Source organism: Tasmannia lanceolata, unplaced genomic scaffold (genome assembly GCF_043159265.1).
Source record: "Tasmannia lanceolata isolate RefF3 unplaced genomic scaffold, GAP_Taslan_0.1 ptg000006l, whole genome shotgun sequence".
In the NCBI taxonomy this organism is placed as follows: domain Eukaryota; kingdom Viridiplantae; phylum Streptophyta; class Magnoliopsida; order Canellales; family Winteraceae; genus Tasmannia; species Tasmannia lanceolata.
In genome coordinates this window covers 19427716-19447263 of record NW_027518683.1, presented here as the reverse complement: position 1 = coordinate 19447263, position 19548 = coordinate 19427716, and the positions used below count along the sequence as shown (strand labels likewise).

The 19548-nt window shown below is 39.4% G+C and overlaps 1 protein-coding gene across 8 annotated transcripts; it reads left to right on the top strand.

Annotated features, from left to right (window-relative positions):
• The first annotated feature begins 1356 nt into the window (after positions 1–1356).
• LOC143880022 (serine/threonine-protein kinase ATG1c-like) lies at positions 1357–16348 on the top strand. 8 transcript variants are annotated; one of them, XM_077382774.1, is made up of 5 exons: positions 1357–1667; positions 1767–2163; positions 7485–7602; positions 7715–7773; positions 14864–15553. In XM_077382774.1, exons 2-5 carry the CDS (start codon positions 1912–1914, stop codon positions 14969–14971), a joined length of 537 nt encoding a protein of 178 aa, XP_077238889.1. In that variant the 5' UTR covers positions 1357–1667; positions 1767–1911; the 3' UTR covers positions 14972–15553. The 8 variants fall into 8 exon arrangements, with proteins under 8 accessions (XP_077238889.1, XP_077238895.1, XP_077238893.1 ...); XM_077382780.1 differs by lacking the exons at positions 1357–1667; positions 14864–15553 and adding an exon at positions 15936–16348 and having other exon boundaries at positions 1676–2163; positions 7551–7602; XM_077382778.1 differs by lacking the exons at positions 1357–1667; positions 14864–15553 and adding an exon at positions 15936–16348 and having other exon boundaries at positions 1676–2163.
• The last annotated feature ends 3200 nt before the right edge of the window (positions 16349–19548 follow it).

Genomic DNA, 19548 nt, shown 5'->3' with positions numbered 1-19548 from the left:
TCTACCCTCTTTGTAACCATGGCCTCCCCAATGTAGTGTTTCAATGATTATTTTCTCAAGTTATAAAACAATTGAAGGGGTGTCCCTAGTAAATGTGGGGGTGGATTATCATCTCCATGTGGAAATTGGAACTTGGATCCTGGGGGCCTTCTAAATAGGGCCGTTGGCCAAGATGGGTGTGCCAACAAGGGACTCCCAAGGTTGATAAGGCTTTTGAGGAACTTTTCCTGTTAATCATATTAGGCTGACTTTTAGGCCGTGTTTGGTTTGCAAGAAAAACATTTCTGGTGGATTTTTTTTTCCTTTCCATGATTTCGTGGGAAATTATATGATTACGGTTAATTTAGAGGGATATTTTCGTATTTTGATTGTGGGGGGCACATCAATTTACACCTATGGTTGATCCACCATTTTTACCCAAACTCATGCTAGAGGGTCCCACCTTTTACACATTTTGTTTTGATTGGGTGGGTGGGTGGGACCCACAATCTACACCCAAATCATGCATAGGGTGGAGCCTATCATTTAAAACCTCATTTTTATAAAGCCTACTATTTTACACAGCATGGGTCACAAATGCTAGTAATTATTCTATGCACCCTCTTCTGTCCAACTCTGCGGCCGACCTCGAAGACACGAAATCGAGGGTATAAATAAAGTTCTTTGACCATTACCGAAGCAGAAGACAATACTTCTTCGGTTTACAGTGCTTAATGTGCCTTTGATCTTGTGGCTCACTACATCTACATGTTTGTTCTATCTCAAAAAATCGTGGCAATTGGATGATCCTAACCGTTTGATCAAAGAGATCTAGCACGGTTAAATATAGGCCTACCAAATCAACGGTTCCCCAAAAGCCACGAAATTTATATTCAGCCCTCCATTTAAGATATAAAACTATGTGGTATGTGGTTGAGTTTTTCTACAAAAATAATAGAATTCAACGTCCCTTCTCTGTTTGGTTGCCAGTAAAATTTTGGTCCTTTGGTCCTAGGAAGTTTTAGTAAAATTTTCGTCCCATCCCATGTTTGGTTGCTTTTTAGCACTAGAATTTTTTAATCCCACTCTTGGAATAATTACTTGTGTGGTGAATTTTTTTAATCCCACTCTTGTAATGATTGCCTTTTCATCCCATCCCAAAATAATCTAGGAACCAAAAATAAGTTTGAGAATTTTTTTCTTCCCACCAGTTCAAGCAGCCAAACAAAGTTACATCGCACCATAGTCCGGTCAACCAAACATGAGATTTTTATTTTACCGGGATTCTTCTAGGACTTTTTTTTCCCACCAATCTCCTTGGATTTTTTTTCTCCCACCTAAATCCCAGGAACCAAATAGAGCACGGCCGTTTGGATAGGTGGACTCTAGAATTTTGGATTTCATCAAAATTGTAGATGGAAGATAAAGAGAAGGAGACTAGCCGTAGTTTTCTGATTTCTTGCTTTCTTTCCGTCAGCAAGAGAGTAGGAGATCATCCCATGTTTTCAGGTTTTAAAAATCTCAAGATGGGGAAAAGATTACTAAAATCTGGATTTCTTACTTAAAATCCATGATTCTAAAGAGAAGCGAAACAGACAGGTCTCCTTCTTCTATTGCCTTCCATCAACAATTCCGAAGAAATCCGAGATTCTAAAATCCGCGTATCCAAACGGCCCGAGCCCATTAATGTGGTCCAAGCCCATTAATGTAATGGTTACGGTCACTTTTAAATTGTGTTCCATCCCAGTGGATCTTCCTTAGAGCTTCTCTATTTCAAAATTTGACAGATAGCAGAAGGACTCTACTTGAAAATGGTCATTTCACTGAAGGGAGAATTGAAATAGGAATCAAAATATGATGTCGAATTCGCGGCTGGAATTACGACTTTGAGCTGATTTTGGACGGATTTCTACGGTTTGTATCGGGATTTCTATGGCTTCAATGGCTCAATCCACGAACAAAGCTAGGGTTTTGGGAGATTACATAGTCGGGAGGCAGATCGGATCGGGATCCTTCTCTGTTGTGTGGCACGGCCAGCACCGAATCCATGGAACTGAGGTGGCCGTACAGGAGATCTCCATGGAGAGGTTGAATAAGAAGCTTCAGGAGAGTCTAATGTCGGAGATCTTGATCTTGAAGAAGATCAACCATCCTAACATTCTTGGATTGCTCGACATCATCGAGGTTGGTAGAAATTGTTTTTTTGTTTTTTTCCTATTCTCTTGCAAGTAAATCATTTCCAAAATGTAAATAGAGAGATGTATAATTCATAAAATGATGAGAATTTCCCACATCAATGTTCCCAAGGTTTTTGCGATTTCATTTCCACAAAACGCACTTTGGAAATCTACAGCTTTTGTGAACACACTTCTGAAAATCCATGTCCTTTGTAACTATGACCACATTGTATTCCTGTGACAAAGCCTAGAACCACATGTTAACCTTTGGTAAGCCGTAAGGGTTTAGAATAAGATGTCACATATCGACCCGTAGCAGGGTCTAGAATCAGAAACCACATGGAACAGAAACATCCATGTACCGGCGTGGCGGCGTGTGACCCCCAACTGGCGGGGTTCAGATCATAGTTGTTGGGTTGTGTGTGAAACAGATACGGAATATAATACATATATTTAGAGAGCACGGCTTAAGATGGTTTGGGTATATCCAATGCAGGCCTTTGGATGCTCCGGTGAGAAGAAGTGACTCGTGCTGAGTTGATGGAGTAAAAAGTGGTAGGGGCAGACCGAAAACAACTTGGGTAGAAACAGTGAGGAAAGATTTGAGGGCTAGGAACATAACAGGGAACATGACCTTGGATGGGAGAGAATGGAAGAAAATGATCCCTGTAGACGAACCCAACTAGTGTCAGGATCAGACTTAGTCAATTTGAGCCGGGTAGATCCTTTCACCTTCTTTAGCTTCAGTTATGGATAGGAAAGAGATTGAATTTCTAGAATTACAGTAAGGCAAAATGACATGGCTCAGTATGAAACCAAATTTATTGAGTTGTCAAGATTTGCTTCTTGGATAGTTGACAATGAAGAGAAAATGGCAATTGCTCAGTATGTGGATATGTGCTTAGTATGTCAGCGGGTAAAAATAAATTGAGCATCAAAGACCAACAAGAAAGTTGGATCCTGTTCCCATTTCAAAGTGGAAGTGGGAACATATCACCATGGACTTTGTTATAAGCTTACCTCGGACTTTCTATGAAAAATTGTGTCATTTGGGTGATTATTGATAGACTGACGAATTCTGCATATTTCTTTCCCTATAAGGTTGGCTCTTCTTTAGAGAAAATGGCAGAGTGATACATAGAAGAGGTTATCCGGTTGCATGGGATTCTTATTTCCATTGTGTTTGGCTGATATCCCAGATTCGTATCTCAATTATGGGGGAGTTTTCATAGAGCTACGGGGACCAGATTAAGTTTTAGCATTGCGTATCAACCTCTGACTGAAGGCCGATTGGAGAGGACCATTCAAATTCTTGAGGATATGTTGAGAGCTTGTGTCATTGACTTCAAGGGAGATTGGGACTAACAGTTAACCTCTGATAGAGTTTGGTTATAACAACAGTTATCAATCAAGTATTCGAATGGCCCCATATGCGGCTCTGTTTGGAAGAAAATGTAGGTCTCCAATTTGTTAAGACAGTGGGTGAAAAGATGTTATTGGGACCTAATATTGTACACCAGGCAGAGGAGAAAGTTCGAATGATCAGAGACCACATCAACTCATAGTAGACAGAAGAGTTATGCAAGTACTTTTTTGAATGCTAGCAAATTTCATTAAAAACAAGGGAGAGACCAAGATGGTCCATCCAAACATTACAAGGAGAAAAAGAAAGGTCCAGCAAAGCATTACAAGGGGGAAGTTATGCAAATAGTAGGAGGCGAGAATTGGAGTTTCAGGTGAGCGATCATGTGTTAGTGAAGATTTCACCTACAAAGGGAGTAATGAGATTTGGAATTTGGGGAAAATTGAGTCCAAAGTATGTGCGACCAATCCAAATCTTGGAAACGATAGGGACAATAGCATACAGAGTAGCATTACCACCCACCCTATCAGGAGTACATAATGTGTTTCATGTATCTATGCCGAGAAAGTATATTTTGGACCCCATCTATGTAATGGAACCTGCACCATTGGAATTCAAGGAGGACCTGACTTATGAAGAGTGGCCAGGTGCGCATAGTCAACACAAAGGATCATGTTCTAAGGCATTTAGGGGCGTCGTACCCTGTGTCAAGATTCAATGAAGCAAGCATTCCGAATGGGAAGCAACATGGGAGCTCGAAGAGGAAATGAAGGAGAAGTACCCACATCGCTTTTAGCCTACATGTGTGTAAATTTTGAGGATGGAATTATTTTAAAGGGGAGGAGAATGTAATACAATTATTTTAGAAAGTTCGCCCAAGTCACTGCCATCCGTCTTGCTTCCCATGTCCTCTCTACTACTTCCCACCAGTGTTCTACATCACCTTCCTACACGAAGGTAGCAAAAATTACTTTCTATTCTTCATCGCATTTAAGAACTTTAAAAATTTTCCCCTAACTAGATGACACATTTTTCAGCTTCTATAACATTCCTACATTCTAGAAAGGAAGGCTAAGCTTTTTAAAACTCTTTGTATTTGAGTTCCATCATTTCTGTCTACTAGCCTTGGTGCAAGGTTTTGATGCATCTATTGTCTCATTGTTGATGTCATCTCAGCCAATATTATGAAAAATTCCTCCATGTTGTTCTCACTTTCAGTTGTATTTCCTTGTCGTTCTTACCATTTCAAACCCATTCAAGAGAACATGGCTTAATTCTGGTAACTTTTTTTTTTTTTTGAATGATAAAATTTCATTAAAGAAGGGAAGACCGAGATGGTCCCCCCAAAGAAGTATAGAAAAGGATCTCAATACAAAAGGACAAATAGAGAAAAATCAATCAAGGGGGCAAGAAGTCAAACATCTCTAGACCCAAACTTTCAACCCTGTCACGCGCTAGCTTATCGGCTTCGCTATTAGCGGATCTCCTAACATGGTTGAAGACGATGGAAGATCCTTCTATTTGATCCTGGATCTCATCAAAGATGCGCATGAATCTCCAAGGAGGCACAATCGACCCTCTAAGCCAACGAATCACGTTAATAGTCTCCTTCAACAACCGTGGAATTCAATAGAAATCGATCTAGAATTTTTATTCCTTGAGTAGTAAGAAATAACTAATCTCGATCACATGAGTTCGTCATGCGGTCGAGATTGTTATTCCTCGATCTAGAATTCAATTTTTATTCCTCGATCTAGAATTCAATTTTTATTCCTCGATCTAGAATTCTTACTACTCTAACTAATCTCTTGAGCTTATCATATCATTTCATACCAGCATACCTTACTCGCATACTAAACTAGGTGCTCTTGGTGTACATGAGCTGACTATGCTATCTCATACCAACACAGCCGGTTCACATGCTAAACCAAGTGCTCTTAGTGTATACGAGTTTACTATGCTATCTCATATCAGCATCATTGATTCACATGCTGAACCAAGCGGCCCTGCTACACATGAACTCATCATACGGTCTCATGCCACCACAACTAACTCACACGCTGAACCAGCCGTCCCTGGTGCACATGAGCTCATCATATGGTCTCATGCCACCACAACTAACTCACATGCTGAACTAGGCATCCCTGGTGCACATGAGCTCATCATGCGGTATCTTTTTTTATCAATCTTCATTTGATATCTTATTAGTACAACTAACTCACATGCTAAACCAGGCGTCCCCGATGCACATGAGTTCATTATGCTATTCCCCTCATTGTTCTACACTGTTACCTTATTCAACTCCCGATAACCAACGCAAAGCCGCATGCTCCCATCATTCTTTTTCACGAATAAAACTAGAGCACCTAAGGTGAGACACTAGGTGTAATGAATCCCCTATCCAATAAGTCTTGTAACTGCACGGTCAAGTCTTTTAATTCTGCTGGAGTCATATGATATGAGATTTTAGAAATAGAGCCAATACCAGGCACAGGGTCGATGGAAAATTCTATATCTATATCAGGAGGCAAACTTGGCAAATCATCTGGAAAGACATTTACAAACTCCCGCACAATGGTAAAATCCTCCAACTTCAGGTCCTCCTAGCTAGTATCTCTTACTGTAGCTAAATAGGCATGGCATCCTCTTCTTAGTAAAGAGTTGGCCTGTAAGGCTGAAATAACCCAAGGTGGTGTACATAACATACTCCCTACAAAACTAAGCTTTGTCTGCCCAGGAATCTGGAGTTTCACTATCTTCCCACAACAATCCAAGTTGACATGATTGACAACCAGCCAGTCCATTACGAGGATGGCATTAAAATACCTCATATCAAGCATCACTAAGTCCGTCGGTAACTTCTCATCACCAATCCTGTTCAAACAAAACATCCAAATCCGATCTGTAACCAAACATCCTCCCACTGGAATATCAATGCATCGCTAGACCTCCATAGGTTCGCTCATCAACCAATGCTTCCTAGTTAAGCTAGCACACACGAAAAAATGTGTTACTAGAGTCAAACAACTTCTACGCTCGTACCAAAACCATGTCTGAAACATTGATATTTTCCCAAGATTAAACATATGATCAGATCGTCCATTAGATCCTTAAACTTCTACTTTTACTTTGCATAAAATCATATCTTATTTTCCAATATCCCTCAAAGTCACAGATCATGTACTAACAATCTACAGGATCATAAACCTAAGCTCTGATGCCACAAAACTGTCACGCCCCGAACTTGACAGTACGAGCAGGTGACATGGCAGCGACCACATAACTATAGGCTTAGTCCCATAGTTTTAAAACTCCTCCGCATCCGTGCCGACTCCCTTTTACCTTGGCCACGTTCTGTGTTACGCCGCATCCGCGTTTTTCCCTACAGAGTCAATAAAAACTCCTTTGACTCTCCTGAATTGAATTATGACCTCGTTAACTGAGTACTCGACCGCGTCATGCCAAGTCAAATAGGATTTTCTTCGTCTGCGTTCTGCTCCACATCCGTGTTTTTAAGTCTCATATCAAACAAATCTAAATACAAGTATAAAACCAATGAAAATCTTAAACTCCATTCTTATAAACAAGGTCATAGTTCTCAACAGATCCATGACCATCAAACCACTTCTCAATAAAGTACGAGCTTCCAAACAAGTTGTAAGTCCTACAGTCAGTTTCTCACTAAAGGGTCAATGGCAATACAGACTAAGTCTTTCGGCTTCCAAAAATTCTCAATGGGAATCATTTCTTTTCAAATGATTGGATATAGTGCTGGGATGATCTTGCATCTTACTCATTACCCTTAGCTGCATTTTCTGTTATTTTCTCATGAATAAAGTCAATAAACTTTCAGCAAAAAAAGAGAACATTTTTTTTTCGTGCAAGAAAAACAAGTTGGAATACTGCAGAGGCACATTTTTGAAATTTTTATTTCTTACTTGCCTGTATTATCTCTATCATTTTAGACACATGGAAGGGTACATCTTGTATTGGAATACGGCGTAAGTGGTGATCTTTCTATATATTTACAGCGTCATGGAAGTGTTTCAGAAGCCACTGCTAAGTACTTCATGCTCCAACTAGGGACATTTAGCTCTATTTTGAAAAATACCAATTCTTTGTGATTCTTTTTAATTCTTGTTTTACTTGAGAAGTTCACATCTATAATATGTTGTAATGTTTGTTTCTTCTACAGCTGCTGGTCTGAAAGTCCTCCACGAAAACAGACTTATGCATCATGATCTGAAGCCACAGGTACGTCTCAATGTTCTTTTCGCTAGTTTTATTGGTTATTGCGAGAGTCACTATGGTCCCATTGTTCATTCAGCCCCTCCATGGTCATATTTGCATGTTTATGTTTTAATTTGGGAGTGCTGTAACGCTCTTTTATTTGCTTAGTTTTTACATGACCAGTTTGGGGTTTATATTTTGGATTGTATTCATCTGCCGATATGCATGCCCAGAATATAACCTGTTCTAATGCTTTATCATTTTTAGCTTGAGTTTTGAGGTTAAGCGAGGATACTGTTAGGGTCTGTTTGGATACATGGATTTTAGAATCCAGGTTTTAGTTTTTAGTTTGACAGCGGTGTAAAATTCTGGATTTTACAATCCATTATCCTGGATTTTAAGTAAGTTTAAAATCCAGGTTTTAGAAATCTCTTCCCCATCCTGAGATTTCTAAAAGAGATTTCTAAAACCTGGAAACAGTTGACAATCTCCTACTCCCTCACTCGACAGAAAGAAGAGAGAGAAATCAGAAAACGATGGATGGTCTCCTTCTTCTCTTGCCTCCCATCCAGGATTTTGAGGAAATCCAAGATTCTAAAATCCGAGTATCCAAACGGCCCCTTAAAGTGTGTAAGATTCTTGGCTGACCCACTGATGAGATTGATTATCCGCTGTATTGATAAACATCAAATGGCGTAAGAACCAAAAATAGACTTTTTCTGTTTCATGGTAGACATCTCTCAGCGGCATTTGGTTCTTAACTTCTTATCGATGCATCTTGTCAATGGTATAAATTCTTGGTGAAGATTTATGGGGAATTTCTTCATATTGTTGCATGCATTCTTCTCTGTGGGCAAATTTGTATGGTAAAATTTGTGATGACTTGTTGACTATGCACACACACATCTTGCATACTCATGCACACACGACATGCACCCTAGTTTTCATTGAGTCACTATCTCCAGCCCGTTGTCGGTGTCAGGTATGCTTTCATATCTATCCACAGTTGTATATACCTGAGACAATGGGCATCACCTGTGATCTCTATAGCGCAGTGACTATTCATGACTTATGAGTGAAATGCATATATTACCGAAATTAGCTATTTGTCTGTTCAAAATTGTTAATTTTGAGCAACAATTGACAAATCCAGAAATTCCTTCGATGGATTAATGCCTGCCATCGTCATTTTTGGTATTTTCCATAGTTTTAAAACTCCCCCACTTCATCGTGGACTCCCTTTTACCTTGGCCGCGTTCCGTGTTTTTCCTCCGCGTTCTGCGTTTTGCCCTATAGAGACAATAAAAACTCCTTTGACTCTCCCGACTTATGAGCGCATCAACCGAGTACTCGGCCGCGTCGTACCGAGTCGACTAGGATTTTCTTTGTCCGCGTTCTGCGCCTCATCTGCATTTTTAAACACTGGTATTTTCAGGTCCTATATTGATAATTTAGTCACTTAAGGCCATGAATTTGAAACCTGTAATAACTGTGAGATAACAATGCTGCCTTCAATAATAGAACTAAATGATTCCATCACTTTAAATCTCGTCCTCTGATTTCTCTGCATGGATATTATATACACAATAAATTTGGAAGCTCATCCGTGAACTTATGAGGCATGCATAATCATAAAAAACTGGAATTTTGTTTGAGGCTGGTACTTGTAGGCTAGTAGCTGATACATTGCAGCATTCTTGTCTCAACCACATTCTGAAACGGAAATTTCTCAACACTTTGCTGGACTTTCTCTGGGACCCCCTTATCACGTGTCAGTTGGGGATTGTCCTTTGAAAGCTTGGATTGGAGCTCACGGTAGGACATGCTACTTTAATCCATGCAACTCTGGCTTCCCTTTAAAACCATTCCAAAAAAAAAAACTGGCTGCCCTTTAAGATATGATGGTTTCATGAGTTGAAGTGTGTTAATAATAATTTTTTTTTTATCGGTAATAATAATATTAATATTAGTTTGATGTTCTAGAAATTTAAACTGTTGTTGAATCATTTCATCATGTTTCCACTAGTGGAACCTTGCAAGGATGCATACTCTTGTCTTTCTTTTCAGAGATGGTATTTTTTTTCAATGTCAAGTTGGTGCTTGGTAGTGCTTTTGGCGAATAATTTTATGGAAAACATCATCTAGAGAAGATTTTCTTGCAGTTTTGGCCCAATTGATTAAGTTAAATCCCAGTCAAGTTAACAAGCTATCTCTTCTCTTCATTGACCATCATTCAGAACCCACTGTAATGAACCAAGGGACTACATCAACATTAAGAAGAGTTAGCAGCAGAAACAGAGTAGTGCCAGCTAGACTAAGGGATTAGATAACTAATTCAGTTGAAGTTGTTAGAAAGTAGTTTAAAATAGTTGGGAGACAGTTGGGAGATGAGAGAGGGGTATAAAGATAGGAAAGGAGGGAAGGTGGGGTAATGAACAATTCTGAAGAAATTACTTTCTTGTAAAATGGAGGTTCCTGGTGCCTCGAAGCCAGTGGTGTAACTTTTCTTTGAACATAAATTCAAGATTTTCTTTTATCTTCTTCTTCTTCTTCTTCTTCTTCTTCAACAGTTTTACTGTCTTATTCTGTGAATCATCTGATATAGATCTAAGCTCCTAACAGTGGTGCTTTCATTGACTTCTCACATCATGGCTGAGAATACTAGGATGAAGAGCTTAGATGAGGCAATCAAGAAGTTGATGGAAACCACATTTTCACAAGAAACAAGATTACAAACTCAGCAAGAAATCGCCATTCAACAGCAAGATGTTCTACTGGATATTTCTAATAAGCTTACTGCTCTCGATGGCAGAGTAAATCAACTATCAAGGTGAATTGAACACGGAGATCGTTTTGAGGGGGTGCAACCTGAGAATCAAGAAGAGGTAAGAGATGGACATCAAGATAGAATTCGAGACGTTAACAAGTATGGGGGAATTTCTGCAAGACAGCTACGATTGGAATTTCCTAGATTTGAGAGCATTGATCCAACTGCTTGGATCTCTAAAGCTAACAAGTTTTTCCGATTTCATCACACTTCTGATGATTTGAAATTGGAAATCGCATCATTTCACCTGGATGGAAAGGCATACGATTGGTTTCAAGCAATGGAACGTGAACAACCTTTTGATTCTTGGGCACAACTCGTTGGGGCTCTACAAACCAGGTTTGGTCCTTCCATTTATGATAATCCTCAAGGCAAATTAGCCAAATTACTGCAAACCTCCGCAGTTGGAAATTATCAAGCAAAATTCGATGCTTTAGCCAATCATACTGTTCATCTTCCTTCCAGATTCTTGATCGATTGTTTTGTGTCTGGACTAAAACCTGAAATTCACAATGAGTTTCAGATTCATTTACCTACTTCTTTATCACAAGTTGTCGGTTTAGCTTTGATGCCAAGAAGTTTACATACAAACCCAGTTTCAAAACTACATTTTCCCCTGTATCTAGGCCTGTGACTGATAATTCAATTGTGGGTTCTTCTTCCTCATCAACTACCAAAATTCCTTCACAGAATGGTCCAATTAAGAGGTTAACAACCGCAGAATTGCAAGCTAAATGTGATAAGGGATTATGCTATACTTGTGATGAAAAGTATAATCCGGGTCATAAATGTAAAAATAGACAATTATTTTTACTTTTTAATGAAGATTCATATCGAGAATCAGAAGCACTGATTTTGGAAGACAATACATCAGTTTTGGACACTTCCGTAAACAATCCGGAAATTTCATATTATGCCTTAACGGGACAGGACAATCCAAAAACTTTGCGAGTGAGAGCCAATGTTAATGGCAGAGAAATTCTAGTTTTAATTGATGGAGGTAGTTCCAATAATTTTGTTCAAGAGAGGCTGATTCAATATCTACAATTACCTATGCTTTCGGGATCGAAATTTCAAGTCATGGTAGGCAATGGGGAGAGATTGGAGTGTTCAGGTCTTCGCAAAAAAGTAGAAATAGCTATGGAAAATCATAAATTTCCAATTGATCTCTTTGTCCTTCCTCTCATGGGAGCTGACATTGTGTTGGGGGTTCAATGGCTGGAACTTTTGGGACCTATCATATTTGACTATAAACGTCTTACAATGGATTTTCATTTGCAAGAGCAGAACGTATTACAAGGGGAAAATAAAACAACAGAGGAGCCTATACAATTCCATAGTTTTAAGTGACTCAATGCAACATCTGGGGTGCAGATGTATTTTCATATACAACACCCCAAAATCTTAAGGAGATTAGGGGATTTCTGGGCTTAACGGGGTATTATAGAAGATTTATCAAGGGTTATGCTAACATAGCATCACCAATGACTGAATTGCTTAAGAAGCGAGGGTTCTCATGGAATTCTGCTGCCCAATCAGCATTTGAAGCATTAAAACAGGCTGCTACAACCACTCCTGTTCTTGCACTCCCAAATTTTGCAAAACCTTTTATTGTAGAAACAGACGCTTCTGGATATGGAATAGGTGCCGTCTTGTCTCAAGAAGGTCATCCAATTTCTTTTTATAGTAAGAAACTTTCGGCCAAAATGCAATCTGCTTCCACTTATGTTCGAGAAATGTTTGCAATCACTGAAGCTGTATTTAAATGGCGTCAGTATCTGCTTGGGCAAAAATTCATCATTCAAACAGATAAAAAAAGCTTGAAATCTCTTTTTGATCAATCCATTCAGACACCAGAACAACAACATTGGCTAACCAAGCTAATGGGATTTCAATATGAGATTCATTACAGACCTGGTAAAGAAAATTTCGCCGTTGACGCCTTGTCCAGACAACCCATGGAGAACAGTACTTGTATGACCCTCTCTGTTCCACTATTCGAACTGATGGATCAACTCAAGTTGGAACATGCTTCTAATCCTCAAATCAGAGCCATCTGCGATAGTATTAGTCAAGGGCATACCGATTCTAACACCTACTCTTGCCGCCTTGGATTATTGTTATATAATGGTAAAATCATGATTCCGACAGACTCAGAGTTGAAGATGCCACTATTACACGAATTCCATTCATCTCCAATAGGGGGTCATGCTGGAATCTCTCGCACAATTGCTCGATTAGCTCTTAACTTTCATTGGCCAGGTTTAAAGAAAGATGTCAAGACCTTTGTCTCAAATTGTGTCATCTGTCAACAAACTAAATCCCAACATACATCTCCTTATGGGTTTTGCAACCATTACCGATTTCAGAGCAGATATTAGAGGACTGGGCAATGGATTTTATTACTTTCCTTCCTAATTCCCAAGGAAAGACAATTATCATGGTCGTTATTGACCGATTGAGTAAATACGCTCACTTCAGTGCTATGCGTAACCCCATTACTGCATCCATGGTTGCTCAAGTTTTTGTCACTGACATTTGCAAATTACATGGTATTCCTAAATCCATTGTTAGTGGCCGAGATGCAATTTTTCTCCGTAGATTCTGGCAAGAATTATTCAGATTACAAGGAACTTAATTGGCAATGAGCAGTGCCTATCATCCGCAATCAGATGGACAATCAGAAGCATTGAACCGTTGTTTGGAAATGTATCTTCGAAGTTATGTATGTGATTGGCCAACACAATGGTCCAAATACTTACCTTGGGCTGAGTTTTGGTACAACACAGTTTTTCACTCTGCTGCTCAAATGACCCCTTTTGAGGTTGTGTTTAATCGTAAGCCACCCACAATTCAACGTTATGAACAGGGCACCTCCCAATTGGAAGCGCTAGACCAAGAATTAGTGCAAAGGGATAATGTTTTACAACAATTGAAAATTAATCTTCAGCGGGCACAAGTCAGAATGCAGCAACAAACTAACAAGCATCGTCAAGAGAAGCACTTCGAGGTTGGGGATCATGTATTGGTCAAGCTACAACCGTATAGACAATCCTCCGTAGCACAGCGAAGTTCCAATAAGTTTGCTCGACGTTTTTATGGTCCGTATCTGGTACTTGAACGAATTGGAGAAGTGGCTTATAAACTACAGCTTCCAGAAGGGTCGAAAATTCATCATGTCTTTCATGTTTCATTGCTCAAACAATTTATGGGAGATCCATCAGTTTCGGAGGTCGCTTTACCACCAATGCCCACCGGAACCCAGCCACTTTGCCTACCCCTAACTGTGTTAGACCGTCGAGTGATTCAGAGGAATGGGGAACACATTACCCAACTATTGATACAATGGGATGGTTTGCCTTTGGAAGCCAGTTCTTGGGAAGACCTGTCAGTTCTGCAAATGATTACCCTGACATGAACCTTGAGGACAAGGTTCCTTTTCCAGGGGAGGCATCTGTAACGAACCAAGGGACTACATCAACATTAAGAAGAGTTAGTAGCAGAAACAGAGTAGTGCCAGCTAGACTAAGGGATTAGATAACTAATTCAGTTGAAGTTGTTAGAAAGCAGTTTAAAACAGTTGGGAGACAGTTAGGATATGAGAGAGGGGTATAAAGATAGGAAAGGAGGGAAGGTGGGGTAATGAACAATTCTGAAGAAATTACTTTCTTGTAAAATGGAGGTTCCTGGTGCCTCGAAGCCAGTGGTGTAACTTTTCTTTGAACAGAAATTCAAGATTTTCTTTTATCTTCGTCTTCAACAGTTTTACTGTCTTATTCTGTGAATCATTTGATATAGATCTAAGCTCCTAACAGTGAAACCTTGCAAGGATGCATACTCTTGTCTTTCTTTTGAGAGATGGCATTTTTTTTAATGTCAAGTTGGTGCTTGGTAGTGCTTTTGGCGAATAATTTTATGGAAAACATCATCTAGAGAAGATTTTCTTGCAGTTTTGGCCCAAATGATTAAGTTAAATCCCAGTCAAGTTAACAAGCTATCGCATCTCTTCATTGACTATCATTCAGAACTCACATTATGCTCCAAGATGTAGGTGTGTTCACACAAGACTTGGTTGTTAGGAAAAAATATTGCCACGTGAAAATCTCATGGTTTCGTAGTGTTTCCTTGTAGGAATTCATTTTGGAGCTTTAATTTTGGTATGATGTACTTGATTGGAGTTTTTCGTGGACATTAGTAATTTAAATGGTCCAATGTTTCAAACTGAAAATTTATGTGAAAGCAGCCTTATCTTTGTATGTATTCTAAAAAATTTATTTGGTGGAACAGCAGCTCCTCCTCTCCACAAATGACGACAATTCTATATTGAAATTTGGCGCAAGATACAACGCAAAGCAAGGGAAAACAAGAAAACAGCGTAATAAGTCATGGGGGTAGGTAATCGAAAATCTCCAATGACTGCATGGGCAGTCCTCTGCGAGTTAGATAATCCGCCACGGCATTAGCCGACCCGGCACACATGCTGGAAACAATTGGATGGTCCTCCACACGATCCAAAATCTCACCAATCATGTCACCAAATCTCCAAGGGTGAGGGTTGTACCTGTCCATCCATCGAACCACATTGAGGGAATCTCCCTCCTCTATAAAGTAATCCAAAACACTGTTATCCACAATCCTCATTCCCCGTAGAATCACCATGACTTCAGCTTCAGTAGAATCCACAATACCAATAGGACCAGGAAAGGCTCATATAGTCATCCTAGTATCGCTTTATGTGGAAATTTAATTCCAATGTTACTGGACAAAAATTCATCGTAAAAGTTAAATATCCATTTTATATGTGTAAACAAGAAAATACTTCTAATTTCACCCATAAACCAGCTGAAGTAATGTTAGTTATTGTTCAGAAGCATATTCATGTGATGTTGTAGTTTCCAGGTCCATAAATCCCTGTTTTAATAATCTGCCTTGAATCAATCTCTCTCATTCTGGCTGTATAAATGTTGCTCTAGTATTTTTTTATTTTTTATTTTTTATTTTTTATTTTTTTTTGAGAAATGGTAACTTTATTGCAAATCAAATAAGGATACAAGACAATTCATGACTCGATTACAGTCACTCTACGTGCCGAGTGGCACCCCCTTTACAACAGAATGTCTCCATAGCTTTTAATTTGTTGAATGAATATGTTAATGCTACACATCCAAATGAGTAATGCTAGGGAAACCGGTTGTTGCCATCGCATCACAAGTAAACCAATCCTTTGGTTTAGAAAAAAACAACAAAAATGTGATTTTTTTGCACACATGGTGCATTCTACTTCTAATTGTTGATTTCTCCCATTGGTCTTACTCTTTGTTGACGTATCATTTTCCTATCCAAATTGGTGAATGTACAGGTTAAGTGTACACGGTCCAATTGATCAATTGATCTTCAAATAAGGGCAACTGTTCTAAAGCCATTGTGAGCTTATCCAAGAGGGAGTAACAATATGGGCAAATGTTAGGAAGAAGGAGCTCATGGTGTCCTATCCAAGAGGGAGTTACAATAAAAGGGCAAACGTTCTGAAGGAGCTCCCAATTTTCTATAATCCTTTTACTATCTACTTATGCTCCTTAACATATGCATTCGCCCAATTTTCTTTGAGAATATTCGTAATACATTTATATGTTCTCTCCTTTCGCTACTTCTCTCTGCGGCATCGTTAAATGTAGGTCGTTACTGCCTTCCGATTTGTTGTTGTTGCAACGACTCAGTCCTTGAACTTATCATAGAAATTTAGGCCATGTTTGGCTACCTCATGTTTTTGTATTTGGATTTGGATTTGAGTTTTGGATACAAAATACATCAATCATCCTCATGCTCATGTTGTACGAGAGAGAGAGAGAGAGAGAGAGAGAGAGAGAGAGAGAGGTCTGGCTGCTGGTGAAGGTAATTGCCACAAATATTGATTTCCAAATAATGTCTTGCAGAACAGATTTGAAAATCGGATATTTTTTCACTGTTGTAGCTGATTTGGAGATCTAAGGATCTGATCCACTTCCAAATCTCATCAGCAAATGTGAGAAATCCAAATCTAAATCTTGTGGGTATCCGAACATGGCCTTAAGGCTAAGTGATACGTACAGAAGTAATAATATTCATTAGGACGAACTCTCGGTATTGCTTGCGACAACCCTTTTGCCTGTTGCGAGAATTGTAGATATCTCTAATTTTATCAACAACATATAACTCTGTAACAATATCAAAACCGTTTTGCCCAAGTATCATGTAACCAAGATTGAACGAACTCATATGTGAGAGGAACCATTCCATTGTTTCTATCAAAGCCACAAGCAATCAATAATATTCCATATACTTGCCCTCCTCGAGTGTGTCCCGTCCTCTACTATTAAATGTCATAGTATATAGATAAACATGTCTTTGTCTAATGCAAATGTAGATAAGGCCCATAGAAATTACTAATCAATACTCCTCGGGATCAGGTCAGAAGCTCGAATTACACATGTATAACTCTCTCTGGGTTGGATCTTCCAAACTCTATCAAAGGATCTGCTAGGGACCATCACAGAAGGCATTTTGCGGCCGTCCTGTTGCATGAGAGCAGCCATAGAGGCTCACTTTGAGGTGGCTGCTCTCTCATTCAATAGCCCGGCCGTGAAATGCCTTCTGCGATGATCCCTAGCAAATCCCCTCTATTAAATACTCAGGTAAGATATGATACGACCTTCTTCATAAGATCTACAGACCACCAACCCTCGGTCTAGGTTTTTTTTTGCAAATGGCACTTTTCTATTGAAAATTAACATTGGGGAAGTTTGTAAACTCATTTTCCACGCAAACCTACTGGATTTGGGATTTTTTTACAAGTGCACAGCACGGTGGGCCCGCCATTTTTCCGGTGTAGCCTACCATTTAACAAACATTCTATGCATGGGGTCACAAATTCTATCAAACTTAGTCGTCCACCTCAATCACACGAAACCGAGGGCATAATTAAAGGGTTTTTTGGACCATCATAGAAGCAAAAGACAATACGTCTTTGGTTACCTTCACCCTTCTCACTCACGACATGTATACGTCCTATTTCAAAAACAGAGCAATGATAGATACAAGGGGGATCTCCTGCATAAAGAGCTGCAAAAGGTCTCTTCATTGGATCCACGTCATTTTCAGTTACATTTTAAAATCGGTTGAAAAAGTAGATTCAGTTACAGTTATATTTGACGACGTGGATCCAATCAAGAGCCCTTTTTTGGCTCTTTATGCAACGGCTCCCTTCTGTCTAGAGTCGGTTGAAAAAATGCTGGAATCTGGTTCCTACTCCTAGAGTTGGTATTCTGATTCTCCCATGCTTGGAAGGGAATTTTTATTAGAATTTCTTTTTCTCATTTTATTGAAGGGAGAATCGAAATAGGAATGTGAAAAAAAAATTAAAATTAAAAATTTAAGTCAAAAAAATATAATAAAAATTCCATTTGAATACGACGCCGGGGAGGGTAACATATTTCAGCAATATTTTTACCTTTCTAATTCCGTCCCGTTGTCAATTCCGCCTTTTATGCTGTTCTTCTTCTTATTATTATTATTTTGAATGAATCTAGATTCCGGCGGAATTGGTATCGGATCTCCATTTCAGCATTTGATTCCTGTAATCTGAATGCATCCTACAATGTGCAAAATCATTCAGATGGGCCCACTTAAAGGAAGTTCCGAATTAGGAAATGATATATTTGAGCCCTATTCTTCCCTGGGCCAACACCCTCTAATATATTTACAGTGAAAATATATGATGTTTGAGCTGTCATCTGCATAAAAGGGGTACAATAAAGGTGGCCCTTGAGATTTGGTCCAACAACAGTCTCTAAAACACAAAAGAAAAAATCAAGCGCAGTTTACGTGAATGAACGCGTGAACTCGTATAGAAACTCGTATTTATGCACTACATTGGTAGACCTGGCAAAAAGTGACCCCGACCTGTGCGTCCACCCAGCCCGCCCGTAACTTACGGGTCACTAAATTAGTGACCTGTTGAAATTTGACCCGGCCCTGCCCTGCCCAAACCCGTCAAAACTGGTCTGTACTATGTAAACCAGCCGGTGCCCACGAAAACCCACGTGATCAAGATTTTATATGGTGTAAGCCCTTATAGTCCAATATTTTTCAAAAAGTACTGTACGGACCACATCATAGGATGATCTAAACCGTCCATGTGATGGAACACAACGTAAATAGGTTGTGCCCCCAAAATCATTTCCATAGGGTGATCCTACCCCTCCGATCTATAGAGGTTTTCATAAATAATAATATGCAATTCCACCATAGATTAGAGGGCTAGCATCATCCTATAGAAATGATTTTTTGGGCACAATACGTTATGGCACAACCTATTTACTGTCCGGATCATCCTATAGTGTGGGAATAGGTATAAAAAAAAAAAACTGGATGACCTGGACCTTCTAGCCTATATGGTTGGGGTCTGGGTTCACAAAATAGGGATCTATAAGATTCCAAGTCATTTGTGACCCGGCTTGTCCTATCTGGACCCATACAGGTTGGGTTAAACCCGGCCCGGCCCACCCATTTGCCGGGTAACATTGGGGTAGGTTTCTACACACATGTGTAGATAAGTTATCTACACACTAGCTTAAAATACAGTGGAGGGCATATTGTTTGGGTGATATAAGCCATCCATTTGATTGGCCCTCACATAGATAGGGTGTCCAAAAAATATCAGTTTCTTAGGATCATCCCAACCCTACGATTTGTGGAGGTAAAATGGACATGTATAAACCTTTACAAATCTGTCCATTTTTTGCCTCCACGGTTCGAAGGGTTAGGATGATACTATGGAGCTGATTTTTTGTGGACACCCTATCTATGTGGGGGTCAATCAAATGAATGGTTTGGATCACCCAAACAATGTGGGCCTCCACTGTATTTTAAGCTAGTGTGTAAATAACTTATCTACACGTGTTTATAAACCGTTTTATCATTTCCCTGTAGTTAGC

What these genes read in the sequence shown, in the direction of transcription:
- LOC143880022 (XM_077382774.1), top strand. Translation starts at nt 1,912, where the DNA reads ATGGCTTCAATGGCTCAATCCACGAACAAAGCTAGGGTTTTGGGAGAT. An exon ending in GATTGCTCGACATCATCGAG is followed by an intron (nt 2,164 to 7,484) that starts GTTGGTAGAAAT and finishes CTATCATTTTAG; the next exon opens with ACACATGGAAGGGTACATCT. An exon ending in GTACTTCATGCTCCAACTAG is followed by an intron (nt 7,603 to 7,714) that starts GGACATTTAGCT and finishes TTTCTTCTACAG; the next exon opens with CTGCTGGTCTGAAAGTCCTC.